Below are 20,606 nucleotides of genomic sequence, written 5' to 3'. Positions count from 1 at the left end.
ACAATTTTGTTAATGAATTAATCATTTAAGTCGTGTATAAACAAGTATTTGTTCATTTCAGCTTCTTAAATGTCAGGACTTGCTGTTTTTCTTTGTTTTTTATCATTATAAATTGATTATTTCTTTGTTTTGGACTATCAGACGAAACAAGCAATTTCAAGACATCACATTTTTTTTACCCCTTACATTTTTAAGACTAAATAACGTAATCATCACATAGGCTACACAGTGCTGTATACACATATTTCACCTACAATTCTTAAGCGGCATAGATACTCTAGGCATTCGTTGGCTGACCCAACATTATTGAAAGTTTCCATATGGCATTTGCAAAAAGTTTCTTACAGAAAGACCGCTGGCAACGCAACTAAAACACCATTGATATAATATTCAGAGTGGCACTGCACACATCATATTTCATAACCTCTCTCATATATTTGTTTAATCTTAGAAATGTTCCTATATCCACACGTTTTACACACTTATCTATCATGTTATTTCACACGTCGTTAGAAACTACAAACAACGTTGCTCAATTTCTGGACCGTCTCTTCCTGTTCCTGGTCGTTAGTGATTGGTCGTTGGTTATCGTCGAGTGATCTGATTGGATGACTGTCCCTCATGCGAGTAGCGTCACGCGGTGATTACCTCCCTCCGACGTCGCTGAGTGCAGTTTGGTCTAGCGTCTAGTCAGAAAGCGTTCAGAGTACACAAGAGCAGAGCAGCGACTACAACTCTTCTAACTGCGTGACATTACGCAGAGGACGCGTTCATCTCCACACACCAGGACCAGGTGAATATCACAGCTGACATTGTCCGCTACTGGTTGTTGTAATTGGTTTGTATTTTGTTTCACCCTGTACTTTCCCTGCGTAACGTCAGCGCCTCTCTGGCTGTGCAACCTGCCAGCTAGCAGCTTTGCTATCCAGCTAATTCTGGCTGTCAAAACAACACAGAGAGGCATAATCTGCTAGCCAGCGAGAACAGACTGCTTTGCTCTCTCTCTCTCTACGAGGCGTTATCACTCGCACGGAGGCAGTTTTTTTGGTGCATTCACAGGCGAATAGGTCGATGTGGTGAGCTGTCAAAATACACACAAGCTCTGTTAAATAGTTATGTGGCTTCTTTGGGATGTCGCAGCTTTTGTTAGCGGACTAGCCAGCTCGCTAGCTCGGTGTAAACAAACCATCATCGCAGCCTGTCGACGGGCTGCAGTCCGTGTCTAGCTTTACCGTTGACGACACAGCTTGGGTGACATGTAAGGTGAAATGTTTCAGGCCGAACATGTAAAACCGCTTCTTGTATATGCATGTTGATAGTGTGACATGTCGACAGGGAGGTGGTCTGACTGGAGCTTTGGGTTTTCTTTGTCCTGCTTGCTCGCCGCTGGTTTGACTCTGTAGTGTCACTTTGTGTGTGTGTGTGTGTGTGTGTGTGTGTGTGTGTGTGTGTGTGTGTGAGTTGAGAGCATTGGTTGTATGTCTCAAGTTGCTGCTGTTTTATTAAACGCATTTGTTTTTAAATGTCAGTGGTTGAGAGCGAATGTATTATTTTATGAGCAACATGCTGCAAGTCGCTGCTGGATATGGTTTTAATACATACGTCATACAGTAAACTGCAGTGTTTTTTTATTGTTGTGTCTTGTTGCTCCGAGCAGAAGCTAACATTTTCCTTAATAACCAGCCAATATTCACTATTTTATCCTATAATTATGATGCCTTTTTTTAATATTGCAAAACTCAGCAAGTCAAGTCAAGTCATAGTGTTTGATTCTCTTGTTCTGCGGCTTAATTAACATTTATGTGTAATTGTACTGACTGCACATGCAGTATTGCATGTGTGCCCATCCCATTTCAGTGTTCCTCTGCCTCAAAGCATGAGGTCATCTCATATATATTTCAGGCGCTGGGTAGCTGATAGCCTATTTGTCTTGAACCCAAACTTTATATGTACAAAACAACACTCCCAGCCGTCCCCCTGGCTGGAGATTAGCGCATGGATATTTCATGGAGCAGCGTCTTATCTGGTGATTTGTGCTGAAACGCATTTTGCATTTTTAATCAGTGGCTTCTTGTGCAGTTTGACCCGTTGGGGTTTCACATTGTCATTATGTCCCGGGGCGTTTGCTCCTCTGCAACTTACTCAACAGCACTGGACACACTTATAATACCACCCATCCCTGCTGTTATACTCAATTTGCACTTGTGCGTGTCAATGTACTTCCGTGTGCATTGAAAGAACCCACACAGGGATGCAAAGCAGATCCATGCTGCATCATTTACATGTATAGCAACTGCGTCCCTTCACATTCGTCAGGAAATTTGCTGTAACTTCCTGTTGGAAGATATTGATATACAATTATACGAATAATTAATTCAGAGTTTTCATTGCCCCGAGCTGATGTGTGAGCCGACCCCGCTAGACATGGCTATTCAGAAATACGTCATGTTTTTTTTTAACTGGAAATACAACTCTCAAGAGAATTTAATGTATAATGAAGTCAGTCTTTTGACAGCGTGCCAGCCAGAAGAGCAGCTAAACATAGCGTCTAAGAATAGTAGAGAGCTGTCAGTGCAAAATTGATTGATCATAAGACAGAGTTTCTGCCTCTCTCTCTGTCTTTTATATTGCTCCTCTTGTCTCGGCCGGAGAGCTTTCTTTGTTTCCCTCGCAACTCAAAACAGGGCTGTGTGTGGTGCACAAAAACTAAAAAAAATGCGCTTTTCTCTTGTGGTTTGTTGTTATGTTGTTGCCTAAGTAAAAATGTACATACACGATTACACACAGGCAAATAAGACTGTCACTGGTGTAAATATTTGCTTGTAAACGTGGCAGTTATCTGATTAAAATGAGTCGGCGAACAAAATGTTCTATGCTCTTGACCCCTCTCTGTTGTCCTCAGCCTTTATTTAGACAGAAGGCATCGGTATCTAAGTATAGTCGGTAGCTTAAAGTTCCCCTTTCATCTGATCATTTAGAGGACCTATTTTTATCTTTATGTGACCCACCTTTGGATTACCACCCAGGGCTTGAAAATCACTGCATTTGATTGCACAGTGTTCAGCAGCAGAGCCAACAGCGCGCTGACCTTGTTGTGGTCTGTGTTCAGATGGGTTGGTGGTTCAGTACCATTTAAAGACAAAGGGCAGACAGAGTCTTTGCATGTTGTTTTGGTGGTAACTCGGACAGGACTGAACCAGCTTTCGGGTGAGCCTCAGCATTGTTACACCTGTTCAGAGATTCACTGCTTTAGTTATGTGGGGTTCGTTCAGAAAGACATTGACACACGCTACTGTATATCTCAGATTACGCTTTCAGCCCAAACTGCAGTTGCGAGTTGATAACTTGGTAAAACTAACAGGCATGGATGTTACGTGGATGCCAGCCTGTGTGTAATCTGTAATGGTTTTCTCTTGTCTTCTGATGAAATTAGGAATGTCTTGTTGTGGGTACATGTAGTTTTAGCCTTTTTAAATACCATACTTACAGGATATTAATGGAATAGGTATTTAAAATAATCAAATAATTCCCACCTTCCACCATATCTGTCGAGCATGTACTTGTGCATGTACTTGTGCATGTACTTGTGCATGTGCTTGTGCATGTGCTTGTGCATGTGCTTGTGCATGTGCTTGTGCATGTACTTGTGCATGTGCTTGTGCATGTACTTGTGCATGTACTTGTGCTTGTGCTTGTGCTTGTGCATGTACTTGTGCTTGTGCATGTGCTTGTGCATGTGCTTGTGCATGTGCTTGTGCATGTGCTTGTGCATGTACTTGTGCATGTAGTATCTTTGCGATGTGGCTGGATGTTGTGTACACCGTGAATGAGAGAACAATGGTGTGTATGCGCGTGGTTCACTTCACACTGGTTCTCTTTGTTTATCTCTCCATCATAAGACATGCTGGCATCAGTAACTCACTCACTGTTGTACCAGGATTAAGAAGTAACCGGACACACGCACTTAAACAGACAACCCAGATATGAGTTGTTATTGTTGTGAAATATAGATGCAGTACGACTATTTTCTTGATATTATTACTTTATTTTAATACTGTCATTTTGTTAATGTGGGTTAAAAAGGCAACTGGGATCATTTTTTTGACAAAACATGCTAAACTGTCCTGACGTCTCCGTCATTTTTCATTTTCTTATTACAGGTGTGTTTTTACTGATATCATGGTGGGGTGGGTGTGTATGTTACAGTGCAGGTCTCGGTGTGATTAGGTTGTCCTATAGTGAACAGTATCAGCAGTCACATAATCTCCAACAGCAGGTTTAAATCATTGTAAATCTGCCCCCAAATACAAAGGGAGGCCTATTCCCCACCATAGGAACACACACAGCACAAAGCACCGTAAGTCAACTGCACCACCGAATGATTTGAGTTTGACTCTAGAGTGACGAATACAATTTTGGGGGAAATAAAATGGGATTCCCAACCCTGCAAAACAGCCAATAGATAGAAACCTTTTCTTTCTACCGTAGTAAGCCAGATCGTGAAAGCAGAGACAGACATGACAGCCGGTCAGCAGCCATGTGCAACTTCAGAGTGTTTATTAAAGGGCAAGGTGCGAAATGTGCTGTCACGAGACGTCATCTTATGTGATATGTTTGTGGCTTTTGGACCGACGTTAACAGTAAAAACGATACTGCTCCCTGTCTAAGCTCTAAGCGTCTGTGTAACTAATGCTCAGCTGATTTCACAGTGAAAATTAAGTAAATATGTTCGATGCCAGCGTAAGCCTCGATGCTGACTGCGTGGTTGTGAAACTCTTGCAAGTGTGATGGGTAAATAAAAGATGGGGATCAGTGTAAACCAATTTGGACTGATTTTAAACAGATAGGCCTTTGTGTCCTGTTTTAACATGCTCCTGTTAACTGTCGCTGGCCTCTGTCGAACCTGAAAAACCAGGTGGGATGTCATGGAAAAGCTCACCGTCACGCCGAAGTACGTAGGGTACAATCGCTCTGACTGAAAATGTAACCATATGTAATGCAAACGCTCTCTCTGTGTGTGTCAGAAAAATGGTGATCAGATAGAGATCACCATTTCACAGCAGGGGCCACAGACCATATCTGACGGAGTGACTCAGGGAGTGAGGCAAGGCATGTTGCTCGACAGCCATTCACACGTTTAGTACAGTGCAAACGTTCACAGGCGTGACAGATGGGTCCGCAGTATGAGAACCAGAAAACGGGTCCGTCTTTGTTTTCACTCCACCTCTTCTAACAGAAGAACAAATCAAGTGTCATTGACGTTTCCTATTTTCTTTCTCTCCTCGGTCTCTCTTTCCCTTTTCATCCGAGTTCCTCTTGTGTTTGTCTGTCGGTTGCCAGGATTGATTTTTTTATTTATTTTTTTTGTTAGCCACCGATTCACGGCTCTACAGTGACAATGACTGACTCCACACTGCTTTGGAGTGAAGTCTTGTGTGTTTGAGAGAGAGAGAGAGAGGACATTGAGCGAGGACATTGAGCGAGGACATTGAGCCGGAAGAAATGCTGCAGCACATTGCTCATGTCATGTCTGTGGAATGATGCGCTTGAATAAATGACTGTGTGTGTAATGCTAATTACACACTGTTAGCATGCTAATTTTAGCAATAAGGCTATTAAAGGACAATCATCTCAGAGTCACTTCAGAGCTGCTTCATGATGTCCAGAGAATAAAATATTGAAAATGAAAAAGAGGAATATATCGCTGACAGCACACAACCTTGATTGCCTGGTCTTTGTTATTTATCTGGGGAGAGGTTGAGAAACAATGGCTACGGTGCAGTTTCATTGGCCAAGAAAGGGAAGTGTTGCTCGATGGCACATCAGTAGAGATGTTGAGTTTTGGTGGATCCCTTTCTTGACCCAGCAGGTCACGAGCCTGATCCTTCCCCCCCCCCCCCCAGTCACTTCATGTCCCGGGGTTAAAGAGTCACTGTGGGACAGATGCTAAACCTGTCTGCGTGATTGGTTTGCTTTACGGAGGTTGAGTGTGGAGAAAAATAATTGAACCTCATACAGCGACTTTAATAGAGTAAAATAAACAAGGGCGTACATACGACATCCACGAGGCTTTTATGAGCCAAGAAAATTGTGATCATGGAGCTACACCGCACGCAACATCTTGATGAGTCATTTAGCATCCTGTTGTCGACAGACATTCGGTGTGTCGCAGTTCTCTCAGAACAGAAAATTCTACATTTGAGGTTGGTTCAGACCCTGGGAAGCCCTGTTTGGTGTGGGAGATGTGAATCCGTCTTTTGGTATATTATGTTCCATCATGTTGAGTCCTTTTTTATCTCAATATGGGGTCAGTCTGCTCCGCTCTGTCTGTCCTGCTACTGAGGAGTTGGTTTTTAAAGGCAGTGCCAACGAGTGTGTGTGTGCTTGTGTGTTTTATTGTTTTTACCCCTGACTGTAGAAGAGTACTGACAATCAAGCAGCTATTGTTGGAAGGAGACGGAACGATTCCTTTCCAGTGAACTTTGTTATAATTCCCTCACCACGTGTTTGTCTATCCGGCCTCCATCAGGGTGGTGCCGGAGCTTGTGTGTGTGTGTGCATGTGCGTGTGCGTGTGTGTGTGTGTGTGTGTGGCCGTCGACTCAAGTCTCTTTAATGTTGTTTTCTTCTTCTTCCACTGCTTCCAGACTCTTATCAGACCCGCACAGAACAAAATCGTGAGAATCGACTACAGCTGCAGGAAAAAACAAAAAATAGATCAAAAGTACTTTATTCCTCTTATTCCCTAGTTAACAGGGAGCCAGCGTGAAATCTCACTTCTCATCATGACAGAGAATCACGGTGCAGTTACTCAAAAAGCGTGTCGATGTAATTTTCCGAAATAGTCGATTGGGGACAAAGAGGACGGAGGACAAGTGAAGCGATTGATTGGACGGTCTCTGAGTGTAGAAGTGTTTGATTTTGATTATTAGGGAGCTCGCCCACAGGCCAGCCGTCTCACTTCAGCTCAAAGAGTCTTCTTATTCACAATAGTTTATCATATCTGTCGGTCGATGGCGTTGTGAAACTTTCTACATTTTTCCTGTGGCTCTTTTAATGATTTTTGTCTTTTTCCGTTGTGTACCATTGTCTCTTTGACTCTTCAGCCTTCTCCTTTTTTTTAGCGTGACAATGTTCTTTCACAACCGCGAGCTGTGGTTTGTTGTTTCTTCTCTAGAATAATCATCACACACACACCTGTTCTATATGTAAAAAAAACCATTGTTGTAGTATCTGTAAGTGTTTTTTTATTTAAGGGTTTTTTCACTAATATTCAGAAACAGGTGCAGAGTAGCGTGTGAAGAAGGTAACTTTCTGTTGCCTTCAACGCGCTCATGTGTGAGCTTGTTACCTCGTTCTTGACTGCAGCTCTTTTGCTCCCTACATGCTTAGATCAGCCTTTTTATGAATTATGTTTTTAACACTCCGTCTGTGTATGTTTACACAGTGCATGCACAGGTGTGTGTACATGCCTTTTTGTGTTGTTGTTGTCCCCCTGCCCCCCCCCTTGAGTGTGAGTATAATCCCCTAATGTATGTTTGTGGCTGCACTGGGATGGTTTAAATGAAGTGGTCTGGTGCTCGGGGGCTTGTTCACATTGACTTGGCTCCTCTGGAGAGCTGTGTGTGTGTGTGTTGTGTTGTGTGTGTGTGTGTGTGTGACAGAGAAAAACAGATCTCAGCAGAGTAAGGCATGCTGACATAAATGTGCAGCTACAGTTTTCATCATTTACGGTACATTGAAGCTTCGGCCGTGCTACTGAGCGAGTGTTTGGAAACACACTGCAGTACAAACATGCAGATATTAATGGGTCTAGGTCAGGTGACCATGAGCTTATTTATCTGCACGAAGGCCAAATGTCTTCAAAATGATTGAAAAAATAAACCTTAAAAAAACAAGGACTTTTTAGAAGGCTAGATTTAAAAAGGATTCATGTTAAAGTAGCTTCGTAGCAGACAAACTGTGAGGTGTTGAGAGAGCGATGAAGTAAAGAGGGATCTTAAGTTCTCAACACGTCTACTTCCTGCGTGTGGATCTCTTGTTCCAAGTTGGTACCCACCGGTACCCAATTGGCCGCCGGTGTTAGTCGCCCCAGTATTTTAAGGCCTTGATGCCACGGCTTTATTAATTGACATAAATAAACCAACATCGTCTTTATCTCTGATGCAGACGAACTTGTGACCTGTTCGATTATGCCTCCACCATCATAGTTTATGTCCGGGCACTCACGCCCAAATAAAAGACTACCTAAATTTGAGGATTAACAAAATCATGGAGATTGATTTATTTTTCCTTTTCTCTTCCTTCTCTTTTCTGCCACACAGTCCAAAAAGATCCAAAGGCTTCAAGTTTGGTCTCATCTGGATTTTGTCATCATCGTCCATTAAGTCTTCTCTCCGTGGAGGCCGGTCCAGCGTTTCAAGCTGGACGGAGGAGAGACGAGCGGGGCCAAGGGCCCCGCCGAGGGCCCGGCTTTCGTGCTGCGACACAGAACTTCAAACCTCGTTGAACATGCGACGGATAGCACGCCTACAGAGCCCATGAGTCCCCGGGAGAAAGCCGACACGCCCACCTCAGGTTCTCCAACCAGTCACCTCAACACCGCAGAGTGCAACTCCCACAATGGGGTGAGTATCCAACACACACACACGCACACATGCTGTCATCCGGTTGGTCGGGGCCATCGGGTGCGGTATGGGTCGGCTAGTCACACAGTAAAACTATCCTACCAAAACACACACCCTCGCATAACTAATTAAGTAGGTGCTGTTAGCTGGGAAGTATATTGTTTCATGACAGATGCTGACCGGCGAAATCTTTCATCATAATAACAGAAGCATAAACGTAAACTATGTTCTTTCCCATGTGAAGAGTCACTTAAACTGAGCTTTTTGGACAACATGTGAGACTTTGGTGGGTGAATTATCATCAGAGCATTGAGAAATAAATTCATACAAGTATGTGAAACAGTGCAGGTAGTTGTGTACACAATGTCAGAGACAAGCCACTCATGACTGGACTGAAAACAGGCACGCAGACTTGTGATCTTGATTAAATGAAAGTACACTCAGGGAAACGAGCACATTTGTGCAGATAAAAGTTAAAAACAAACACAAACCTTGAATGCACTACAACTGTCAGCGGGCACCGCGACCAGCGCAGTAGGGTGTTTAGCGCCTTGCTCAGGGGCACGGCAGAAATGGTTACTGAGGGAGAATATGTAATTGGTTTCTCAGGTTTTACCAGCAGGTTATTGGAACTTGATTTTTGCTCAAATTGATCATGAGCTTGTTTCCCAGCCTTTTCAACCTCCAACAACCTCACCGCCTTCAAGGCTTTTCAAACTCAGCGAGAGTCATTCTGTGCTATAGTAATTAACAGTGTAATTATGATTGGGTTGGCTCAGCTTCGCCTGATGTTTGGTTTTAGTTCCACTCGAAGTTTAAAGTGATGTGGATACGGAACGTGTCCAAGATTCACTGCCACTAAAAATAAGCCTGTTGTGTCTCTGTACCGACGTCTTCCTGGAAGGAAAACAAACACGTTACCAAAATATCTGTGTGATCAGCATCCCAAGAAGGCAACGTATCGCTCCGATCAAACAAATGTGCCAGACGCTCTCCCTCAGGTGTGTGTGTGTGTGTGTGTGTGTGTGTGTGTGTGTGTGTGTGTGTGTGTGTGTGTGTGGTGTGTGGTGTGTGTGGTGTCTGGTGTCTGGTGTCTGGTGTTTGGTCGCATGCTCTCTTTTTTTTTTTTTTTTTTTTTTTTTTACCTGCTGTAACACGACTGACACCTGAGAGGACGCTTGGGCCTCTTTGCCCTAATCAGCGAGGGCAGGCTGTCTTTACACCTCGCAGGCTGCTCTGTGAATCTTTGGGTATTTTTGGGGTAGGTGCTAGTGTTGCGTCTCGAAATGCGTTTGTGAGCGTGCGGTACAGCTTCAGGCTCGGTATCACACTTACTGTTTTGCAAAAAAAAAAATAAGAAACAGTGAGGCGTCTCATCTGAAAAAGCTACAGGGACGATGTCTTTTTTCAAGTTAAAGTAAGTTTCCTGTTTTGCAGACCTTTCTGAACTTTTCCCTGTATGATTGTGGTGTTTGCGTGTCTTCCTACGGTTGCAGAATGGAATTTCCAAACAATAGCGGTTTACCTGCCAACAATCTCGGCCTATTAGTAAGAAATGTTTGATATGGGAATTTGGTTGTCAGACGTGTTTCAAGCAGGCCGTTACACTTGAAGCGCATCATAACGATGCCTCTAAAAGTAACCATCTAAAACACTATAGTGTTCAGTTTGTATCTTCAGTGGGGATCTATAAGTGCCGTTAAAGTCATTAAAGTTCAATCGACTGTCTTTTACGGATTGTTTAATTCAATTTAGGTTTTTAAGACTTGGAAAGATTGTTGATGGCGTGAGCTTTAGGCGAGTCAGCTTCAATGCAATGTTTGTGCTCGTACAACTAATGAAAATTAGATTTTCGGGAGAGTGGTGAAAAGCTCCTGCGGAGTTCTACAGATAGTCAAAGAACTAAATAAAGTCAGATGATGTAATGCTGTCCCTTCTGGAGGAGAGACTACTGTGTTACAGAGACAACAGATGCTTCTCTGTGAACATGCACCACAGACCGTGAAACAAGCTCAACACACATAGTGTAAAATCCTGTGACCCCCACATACACACACACACACACACACACACACACACACACACACACACAATAAAACAAGGGAAATACCAATAAACCGTGAATAAATACCAGCAAACAATGCTTGAGATTTGCACCTTTGAGTCCTCTCAACATCCTCTCTTTGTGCCGAAGGTTTGTCTTTATTGCTTTCATGCATAGCGCCCAGCCTCCGGTGGATCAGACGTCTTGTTTAACTTCCTCCTCAGTTCATTTAAGGTCATTCTAGCTTTCTTGTTATCAAAATGCACTAAACCCTCGGACGTTGTCGGGGCGAAAACATCTTCTAATGCTGACATGCTGCGACAGAGCAAAGGAGAATGTTCATTATATTTTCAATAACAAAAAGGAAATCGACTATTGCCATTGTTTTTGAGGAATGAACTGAAATGAACTTAAACATGAGAGTGGCATCAATCCTTTCGTTTCATTTAAGAAAGGGAATAACGCAAGAAAAACAAACCAACACCTTTCTGAAGTGGCTTTAAAAAAATGAATATCCTTGATTTCAAACCCTCCAACAGTTATAAATCTGTTTTATTAGCCTGCTAATGCCGATTCTTCATGCCCTCCTCATGGTCACGGGCAAGAACGGAGAGAACAGTTTGTCTTGTGGCAGCCTGAGCGCGCTCTCTGTTTTATTTTAGAGTCGGACACGTGTGCGTGTTTTGGAACATACTGTCTGTTTTTGAGGGTGGTGGCGTCTTTCTCCAAATTCTTACAATCCCGAGAGAGTGTCGCGCATGAGTCACATGTCGAATCTCTCCATCTGTGCTGTGCAGGGGTTTCTGTGTACAGGGGTGAGCTCTTCACTCTCTGGTCCGTTATTAGTTCTGCTGTCATTGGTCCACAGAGTTTCAGCTGGATTCTGGTTGGCCGGCAGCCGTTTCCTGGATCCCTCCCTCCACCAAACTGCCAGCTAAAGTTCCATGTTTCGTTGGAAGATTTTTCCTCGAATGTCTTCCCCTTCCTTGTTTCCGTAAACTTATCTTCCACTAACTGACTGTAGAGCTCAACACACACACACATGCAGAGTAGTTCAGGTGTGTGTGTGCAGTAGTCATTAGCCAGGTCTGCACACAGAATGGTAAATGAGTCTGAGGGGAGCTGGATTTATGTTTTTTAAGTACGTGTGTTGGACAGAGGGAGAGATTGGTCTTTAGTGGCTTTTAAGAAGAATTGCCTCATTTAATCTTGAGCAGACCATGCGTCTCGAGGGGTTTCCTCGGTCCTCTGTTGTTCCCGTGTCTGTATTTCATTCACGACTAGCTGCTTAGCTCATGCTTATGTGACTTTGTGCTGCGAACACACTTCTCCTCTGAGATTTCATATCTTATATGGAGACAATGTAAGGTTTGTAATATTAACTTCCAATCATACGTATTCAGATTCCTCCAAACTCCACTCACAGCCAAATGTTTACTTTAACAATACACTAGCTTCCCCTCTTACAGGTTCTATAAATGTCCCTTCAGGCTTTTCCCAGAAAAATGTCTGCCTAGAAAACTGTGCTCTACCGAAGTACAACAACAACAAGATCCTGATTACTCGACGCTTGTGACTGTGGCTTTGTGTCAGACGAGCAGCCAGACGGTTTTAGTCGCACACGATGAGCTGTTACTGTACATGGTGATCTCTCAGTGCTGAGAATGGAAACATGTGGTCATATCCTTGACCACTTTCACACAGAGAGGAATTTGACTCCCGCAACCTCGGCCGTAATAAATTGCTGAAGGCCGGGCAGCTGGGGTTGAATCACGTGCGGCGGACGAACTGCCTTCGTCCAAGTAACGAGCGTCTAAATGCGTTAGGGATAGCTGCACTTCCAAGAAGTCCTCGGGCCTCCTGTCTGCATCTTCACTCTTGAGTTCTTATTAGATCTGAGTACAGCAAATTCAGCAGAGCAGTTGACGGCCAGACTCCCTGCATCACCTGCTGCTGAACATCAGCTTCCACTTACTGGATTAAGTCTGGTGCAGCCGAACAGACGTTTTTGGGGGAGAAAATCAGTTTCTTCTTAATTTTTCAAGCTGACGGCTGAATATTTCTCAGTGCAGTCATTCTCAAAATATCTGCAGACAACCACAGCTTCCTCTTTCCAGCTAAACCCTGCGCGTGTCATGTGGTCCTCTGAAGAATCTGTAAATTGGCTTCTTGTGAAAATATCTGGTTTTGCACGTCATCTCCCACTTCCGGGCCCGCATCTCGAGTTGCTAATCGGACTGTAAACAAAAGAGCAGTGCACAGAAAAAGAAGCGTTGGCCAGTTTAATCTGCAGGTTACACCGCAACCCCAGAAATCTAGCCCCCTTGCCCCCCCAGAGGCTTCTAGTGGTCAGACCGATAGCCGATGGGGTTCAGAGATTGAGAGTGATGCGACTCATTTTCAGCAAGCGCACATTTTGTCTTTCTATTTCTCACAAACCGCACGTAGCAAAAACAAAACCGAGCGCGACTGTAGTGGTTCAGTATGAAGGCTTGTTTTTATTGAGAAGGTGGCTGATCGTAAATCACTTAACAGTGCAGGTTTGTAGGCTAAATGCTTTCTATCCATCTCTCCCTCCCTCTCTCCCTCTATCTATGCGAGTGTGTGTGTGAGACACTGTCCTCTATTCCAATCCGTCCTGGGAGCATTTACTGTTACAGGGCAGTAGCTGTCATCCTATGTCCCTGTATGTATTGTATGAGATGGCGGTGGGGACGTCATGTGTATCACTGTGCTTCATGCCAACATCATGTGTATATGATGTAGTGGTAGCATCCTGTGTACACCTAGAGGACACCCTAATGTCCCCCAATAAAATCACGCACACACACACACACACACACACACACACACCCTTCAACAATAATCTCACAACCCACAGCGAGACTGGCAGCATCTGGATTTCTTTACATGCATGCATGGGCACACACGAGAGGCTATTATTACTGATACACACACACAAAGACTGCAGAGCACACGTGACTACTTGGCAGTCACCCGGGTACCCTCTGCTCACATAGTATACTCCATCACTGATGCTTACCCTCTCACACACACATGCACACACGCAGGAATCAATGGCAGTTTTCACCTCCATCTCAGAGGCCGTGGTTTTACAGTCGCTCGCCTTCAGGTGTGTTTTTAAGCTGTTTGTGTGTATGCGAGTGTCTCTTTCTTACTATATACAGCTGCAGACTGAAATTCATCCTCACGCATGATTAATCACAGACTATACACTCGCACAGAGGCAGATGTCAGACTAACAAAGTCTGACTTTAGGAACCTGAAAGTGTTGTTCCGTCTACAGACTTTGAATATGTGAGACATGTAAATGTCTCACATATTCATAACAGACATCGCGGTCATCACACTCCATGCAGTGAGAGTTTGCTGGTGGGTCTTTTAAAATGGGTTAGTCATGCATTATATATACAACAGGACTTCTCTCTCGTTCTGCTCTCGTTCTATTATCTTTCTCTGTCTCACTGCTTTTATCTAAGTTGCTCACTCTTGTCTGTGTTCTTTTCTTTTGTTGTTTGAGTATAAAAGCCCATCTTTTTCTAATCAGCTGAACGTGTGTGTGTGTGTGTGTGTGTGTGTGTGTGTGGTGAAGATTGTGTGTCTTTGTTGGTGTGCCCGCACATTATCATTTCATTTTTTTTATACCTGAATCCAAACACGGCATCACCGTTTTTAGTGGATCAGTGTGCGCTCAACTGTTTGTCTGTCAGTTACGACGAACGACTGTATTTATCAAAAAGCAGCGCATTAATTCTGTCCCCAGCTGTGACGGCTATTGTGTTGGATTGAATTCACACCGCCAGTCTAATCTTCTCTTCATAAATGGACGAACGGATAGACTGTGTCGACATCTGTTCAATCCAAAAATTAGCTATTTGGTGTGTTTTAACTTTAGCTTGTTCTAATTCTAGTAATCAGATTTGATGACGGTGCATACAATTGGAGCGAAAAGCCCAATTGACACTAATCGGTGTTGTAATCGACATTAATTCAGTTCTCACACTGTGCGTTCTTTACAGTGACTCGGTGCGCTGACTCAGCTGTATGAAGAACATCATTTCTGATCATATTAGGATTATGCGTACTGGGAATTCATAAAGTCACACACATTTCTGAAAATGGATATTATGCGTTTGCAGCAGGTTCAAATTAAATTTAGGACATTGATGTTCCAGTCCCATTTCACTTCATCTGTCCAATAAAGCTGAAATAATTAAAAGACGAGAGAAAATGTCCTAAAATCACTCTGTCCTAACAATGTGTCCGTGTCTCTTCCTGTCAGAGGGTCCTGGAGTGCGATGAGGAGAGAAGAAAAAAAAATGAAGAGGACGACAGAGGAAGCGAAGGAGAGGAGAAGGAGGAAGAGGAGGGGAGGAGCAGTGATGAAGGTTTCATGGGAATGACTCCGCTGCTGCAGGCTCACCATGCCATGGAGAGGATGGAGGAGTTTGTACACAAGGTAATGAACACACACACACACAGGTGCATGCATATTAAGTCATGTTAAAATGATAGAAAGAAATATCCTTAACTTATCTATACAGACGTTTTGGAGCGCCACACCTTTAAATCCACCGCCCACTAAATTAGATTATCGTCCCAAGATAATCTTTGTTTTACCACGGTGGTTTTATACAAACTCTCAATAAACCACATAGTAAAATAAACCAATGAAACCATTGGTAGAAGAACTGTTAAGTAAACGGTTCTTCTACCGTTTACTTTGCCAGAACATCATTATGGTTTGAGGGATTTCACTAATTCTTAGAAGCCAGTTTATGTCTTGTAGGCGTTTTCTTTATCAACTATGTTTCATTATTTTGAAATGAAAATGAACTAAAAGGCAGACATTAAGCGTTAGAGTGTCTGTTTGTAAGATGATACTACTGGAATGTTGACTTAATACAGCAGCTCGGACTAATATTCACACACACGCACACTGAGAGTCTGCTGAAATTGCAAACAGCAGGTTGTAAATTAGGGAAATGAATCACTGGAGAGAAACTGTCAATGGAGTCTCTCTCTCTCTGTTCTCTCCATTAAGGGTGTTTGGAGTGTCGGACTACAGTTTATATATTTACATCACTTGACCATGATACTGTTCATTTGACACCTACACTACACACACTCGTGATCACATACTGTACTCCTCCTCTTACAGACACACACACACACACACATCCTATTTCAAGGACATTCGGTAAACAACCAGCTGCTTCTAATGAAAGGCAATTTGACCCGGAGTTATTTTCTAATTAACATTTACCTTTCTCACCAGCCTTCAGGTTGATTTTCTAAACTTCAGCATGATGTTACTATCTGTGTCCTTTATTAACCAATCAGGTGTGGGAGGGCCGGTGGCGCGTCATGCCTCACGACGTGCTCCCCGACTGGCTGAAGGACAACGACTATCTGCTTCACGGCCACAGGCCGCCCATGCCTTCGTTCCGCGCCTGCTTCAAGAGCATCTTCAGAATCCACACGGAGACCGGGAACATCTGGACACATCTGCTAGGTAGTACACACACACTAATGCTTTTTTATTTTGACTGAGTGCCATTAGAATGAGTTGGATGTTTGTGCTGCCAACGTTGGTTTAAAGCTGCTTGTTGTTTCTAACTTTAGTTGAAGCCAAAGAGCCAGTTAAGTGTTGTCTGACTTTGAAACAACTGTGTGAGTTCCTGCTGCCACCTAGTGGTTAAACAGAGATACTGCACCTGCATGCCTTTGTGATTTGAATGAGACTGCGTAAATAGTGAATACTGTTGATGCTATATTTCCTGTTTTGGTGTGTTTGGTTTGAATAAACATGTGATATGTCTGTACCTCTGCATTTAAAATTGACATAAATGAGCACATTCTGGTTAACTTAGAGGCAGATGGCATATTTGTATTTAATTATCTTGATTAATACTGAATTCTCACTTCTTGTCTCTCCCTATGATTTGCTTTCTCTGCAGGCTGTTTGTTTTTCCTCTGTCTGGGTCTGATGTACATGTTCAGGCCCAACATGTCTTTTGTGGCTCCGTTCCAGGAGAAGGTGGTGATCGGAGTGTTTTTCCTGGGAGCCATCCTCTGCCTCTCCTTCTCCTGGCTCTTCCACACAGTTTACTGCCACTCTGAGGGCGTCTCCAGAGTCTTCTCCAAGTAAGATGCACATCCTGTAAACTCAATAGATTTCACTATCTGAGATTCTGCAGTAAAATGTCCTTATGGACATCTACAGTGTCTGTAATCGTCCACTCTGTGTTTCCCTGTGTCTAGGTTGGACTACAGTGGGATTGCCTTCCTGATCATGGGCTCATTCGTCCCCTGGTTGTATTACTCCTTCTACTGCTCCCCTCAGCCCTGCTTCATCTACCTGATAGTGGTGTGCATACTGGGATTGGCCGCCATCACCGTCTCCCAGTGTGACTTCTTTGCCACGCCGCAGTACAGAGGAGTCAGAGCAGGTAGAGTGAGATAGTGACGTGATACAAGCTTTATTTTGTACATTAAAGCTGCTCTAAACTTTACTCTCACCGCTGTCATCAGCAGACAATCAGTTCAACTCAATCGATTGAGACAGTCTAAAGCTAACATGTGTGCTGTAACATTTTTCTGATGTGAGTATACTGTAAGAGGCTGTTGTGTTAGCACATCTTTCTGTGATTGCCCTCGAGTGGCCAAAAACAGATCTTATAATGCCGGTGTAAGTATTGACAATCTCTCTCTCTTCACTGTCTGCGTTTAGGAGTGTTTGTGGGTCTGGGTCTGAGTGGCGTGGTTCCCTCCCTGCACTTTGTCATCAGCGAGGGTCTGATCAAAGCGACCACCATGGGTCAGATGGGCTGGCTGCTGCTTATGGCGACGCTCTACATCACTGGAGCCTGTCTGTACGCCGCTCGCATCCCGGAGAGGTTCTTCCCTGGCAAGTGTGACATCTGGGTAAGTGACTAACAAACACACACACACACAGGGTAACAAAATATTAGGGATGAGTTCTCAAACTTGAAGCCACTTTCCTCTGCAGTAAAATGAGAGGCGTTCTAAAGGGAATTTGGTGCTCGTAAACACTACAACTTTCGTCCACAGGGATGGCAGAAATCGACACAAAATGAAAGTTCCTTGTAGTAAATCTAAAGCAAAACCAATACCTCTCTTATGTCACTCTGTCTCTCACACACGTTTAATTCACTCTTTCTCTCTCTCTCTCTTTCCTAGTTCCACTCCCACCAGCTGTTTCACATCTTGGTGGTCGCAGGAGCTTTTGTTCATTTCCACGGCGTCTCAAACCTGCAGGAGTTTCGCCACAAGGCAGGAGGGGGCTGCGCCGAGGACGGCACTCTCTAACGCACACAAACTGACTCAGTCATTCACACACATTTTGCACACACGCACACACACACACATACACACACAAAACCTAAGATACTCACACACACACTCTCCCCCTAAACTGAAGACCGACGTGGCTTGTCTGGTGTCTGTGTGCGTAGTACACAGGATTGCCTCCAAAGGGGCGCCATTAAAACTGACTGACGAGGGTTTTTGTTCCCTTTCTGTCTGTCTATCTTTCTGTCGATCTCCACCTCTTCTGGCTTTGTTGCTTCTATAAAACTGCTCCAAGATGGTGTGTTTTATAAACCAGTTTTTGAGATTCTGCTTTCTCAAAGGAAATATCTCTGTTTGTTTGTGAGGGAGGCAAGGCATTCAAAGCCTCCCTTCAGTAGTGCTACATTTTGTTCTGTGTCGAGTTCTGACATTTAAGAGTTTAATGGTTTGATTTGAAAAGGAAGCATAATTGTGGCTTTAAAAAAATACATTTTGAAGTGTTTTTACTGATGTTTTCTAAATCACACTTAAGAGCATTAGAATAGGATTAAAAAGAAAAAGAATTGAGTGGATTTCTTCCATGGTGGTGAAGGTTGCAGGGTGAGATGATGGGAACCTGGGGTTAATAGTCACTTTTAAAAGTAAAAACAAAAAAAACAAAAAAAAAAGTTTTCCATGTAAATAAGATTTCTAAATTTTGGGTTATAGATTTGTATGAAATATATATGAAAAAAAATGGAGGTGTTATATCTACACTTACTGAGGTGCAATGGTGAGAATAATACAATATAACTGCGGTTGGTGGGAAGTGCTTCATGTAAACTTCATGTAGTCTGTATATGCAAGGACGACTAGTGAAGGCAAGGAGGAAATATACAGCACAGCATCAGAATCTTATTTAACAAACAGCAACTTCAAAAGTCGCTGATATTGACAACTTAGAGTCACTTTTCTGGCCTAAAAAACTCGAAATATAAAGGAGGAGACGGCTCAACGACTGTCCTCTACTCGGTATTTTCCACTTTTGTGTTTAACCGGCACCCTCGTGTTCGTCAAGCATCACAAAGCTGGAGAACAGATCTCAAATCAGGCCTCATGAATAAAACGTTCCCCATGTGAACAGTTGTGCTTTAAACCAAATCTAAAGTCAAAAAACGAATTTCCATATCATCAACATAAGTTGACTCTTTTATAGTACATGCCCTGAACTGATTTGTGAAAACATGTCGAGCATAACTTAAAGATATTTTTTATAATAAGGCCCCAGAGTCATATTTATGATTTTGTTTTTGTTCATTGTAGTCCTCCTTTGGATACTCTGTCTTTTTGATTGGATTGCATTCTAATTCATTCACTGCTGTTTTTGGTATTATTATACTTTATTTTCTCTTTTCTACTATTTATCACTTATTTCTTGCATTTAGCCAGAAGTCATGTGATGTTAGAGTAGAGAGGCTCAGAGTACCAAGTCTCTCTCGTCCTAAAAATGTCAAAAAACAAGTCTCCTCTTAAGATCTGATACAGTTAACTACTTTAAGGGCACATGAACTGCCTCGTATATGGAGACTTGGTGATTAAAACAAGGGGAACCTTTTAAAAACGTGTTTTCTGGCAATACCAAAATCTCGCTCCAGCACAATAGAAACGCACAAAATGCAACAATTCTGAGCTTATCATAAACTGTACGTCTATGGTTGTTTGAAATTGAGGTTTGCATGTTTCTATTTGATGGAAGCTTTTTCTGAGCAGGAATTTGAACACAATTTCTCAGTGTTTCTTTTCTGTTCTTCATTTTTTGTTTTATCTAGTTCCTTAATTTATTTCTCTTGGTGAGCGCAAATTGTCTGTTGAAGCACACGTTCCGTTATGATGGGATGAGTGTTTGATTGCAATAGACCTTTATATCTGCTGTATTGTTCTAATAAAAAGTTTTTTTTAAAATCTGTCATCTCTGTCTTGTTAGTGGTTGAAATGTGCACAACAATTAACCATGACATGAAAGTGCATGATATAAAAAGCTTGTCGCCTGTACATAATTCCCCCTATTATGAGTTAGTGTCAAAAAAACAACTAAAAGGGCAGCACTTGCTTTTCCATTACTTACATTTTTATAACCAGGCGTCAGAATCTTGGTTGCCATTTTATATACAGTACATAACTTGGTTTAGGGGGCTGCACGGTGGTGTAGTGGCTGTCACTTTACAGCAAGAGGGGCCCGGGTTCGATCCCGGTGTTCTCCCCGTGGCAGCGTGGGTTCTCCGGCTTCCTCCCGTTGTCCAAAGACATGCAGCTTAGGTTATTTGGAGACTCGTAAAAAATTGCCCATAGGTGTGAATGTGAGCGTGAATGTTTGTCTGTCTCTATATGTGCCCTGCGATAGTCTGGCGACCTGTCCAGGGTGTACCCTGCCTTCGCCCAATGTCAGCTGGGATCGAGGGAACGCTCCTTGAAGTCCGTGAGTCCGTAAGGGTGGAGATTGGGATTGGGTCATAGTGTATATATAGCAGGTCAAAAAAGTCATTGTATAGCATGTCGAAAACAGTCATAGTATGCAGTGGTGTATAAAGTACCCAAAAGCCATACTTGAGTAAAAGTAAAGAT

General features: G+C 43.1%; 1 protein-coding gene across 1 annotated transcript; it reads left to right on the top strand.

The window, feature by feature from the left end:
• The first annotated feature begins 689 nt into the window (after positions 1-689).
• Positions 690-19,950, top strand: adipor2 (adiponectin receptor 2). Its single transcript, XM_031859055.1, has 8 exons — positions 690-793; positions 8,324-8,626; positions 14,974-15,150; positions 16,035-16,206; positions 16,652-16,838; positions 16,956-17,143; positions 17,425-17,618; positions 17,895-19,950. The coding sequence occupies exons 2-8, from the start codon at positions 8,540-8,542 to the stop codon at positions 18,021-18,023; spliced, it is 1,134 nt and encodes a 377-aa protein (XP_031714915.1). The 5' UTR covers positions 690-793; positions 8,324-8,539; the 3' UTR covers positions 18,024-19,950.
• Positions 19,951-20,606: the final 656 nt, after the last annotated feature.

The sequence above is a fragment of the Anarrhichthys ocellatus genome, unplaced genomic scaffold (assembly GCF_004355925.1).
Source record: "Anarrhichthys ocellatus isolate YVR2014 unplaced genomic scaffold, GSC_Weel_1.0 scaffold21, whole genome shotgun sequence".
NCBI lineage: Eukaryota > Metazoa > Chordata > Actinopteri > Perciformes > Anarhichadidae > Anarrhichthys > Anarrhichthys ocellatus.
The sequence above is the reverse complement of the archived record's forward strand: the minus strand, read 5'-3'. Positions and strand labels throughout refer to the sequence as shown.

Bases quoted from the DNA above. Each gene is read 5' to 3' on its own strand.
- adipor2 (XM_031859055.1), top strand. From the start codon at position 8,540: ATGAGTCCCCGGGAGAAAGCCGACACGCCCACCTCAGGTTCTCCAACC. The intron at 16,207-16,651 runs GTAGTACACACA...CTTTCTCTGCAG, and splicing joins CATCTGGACACATCTGCTAG to GCTGTTTGTTTTTCCTCTGT. The intron at 16,839-16,955 runs GTAAGATGCACA...CCCTGTGTCTAG, and splicing joins GTCTCCAGAGTCTTCTCCAA to GTTGGACTACAGTGGGATTG.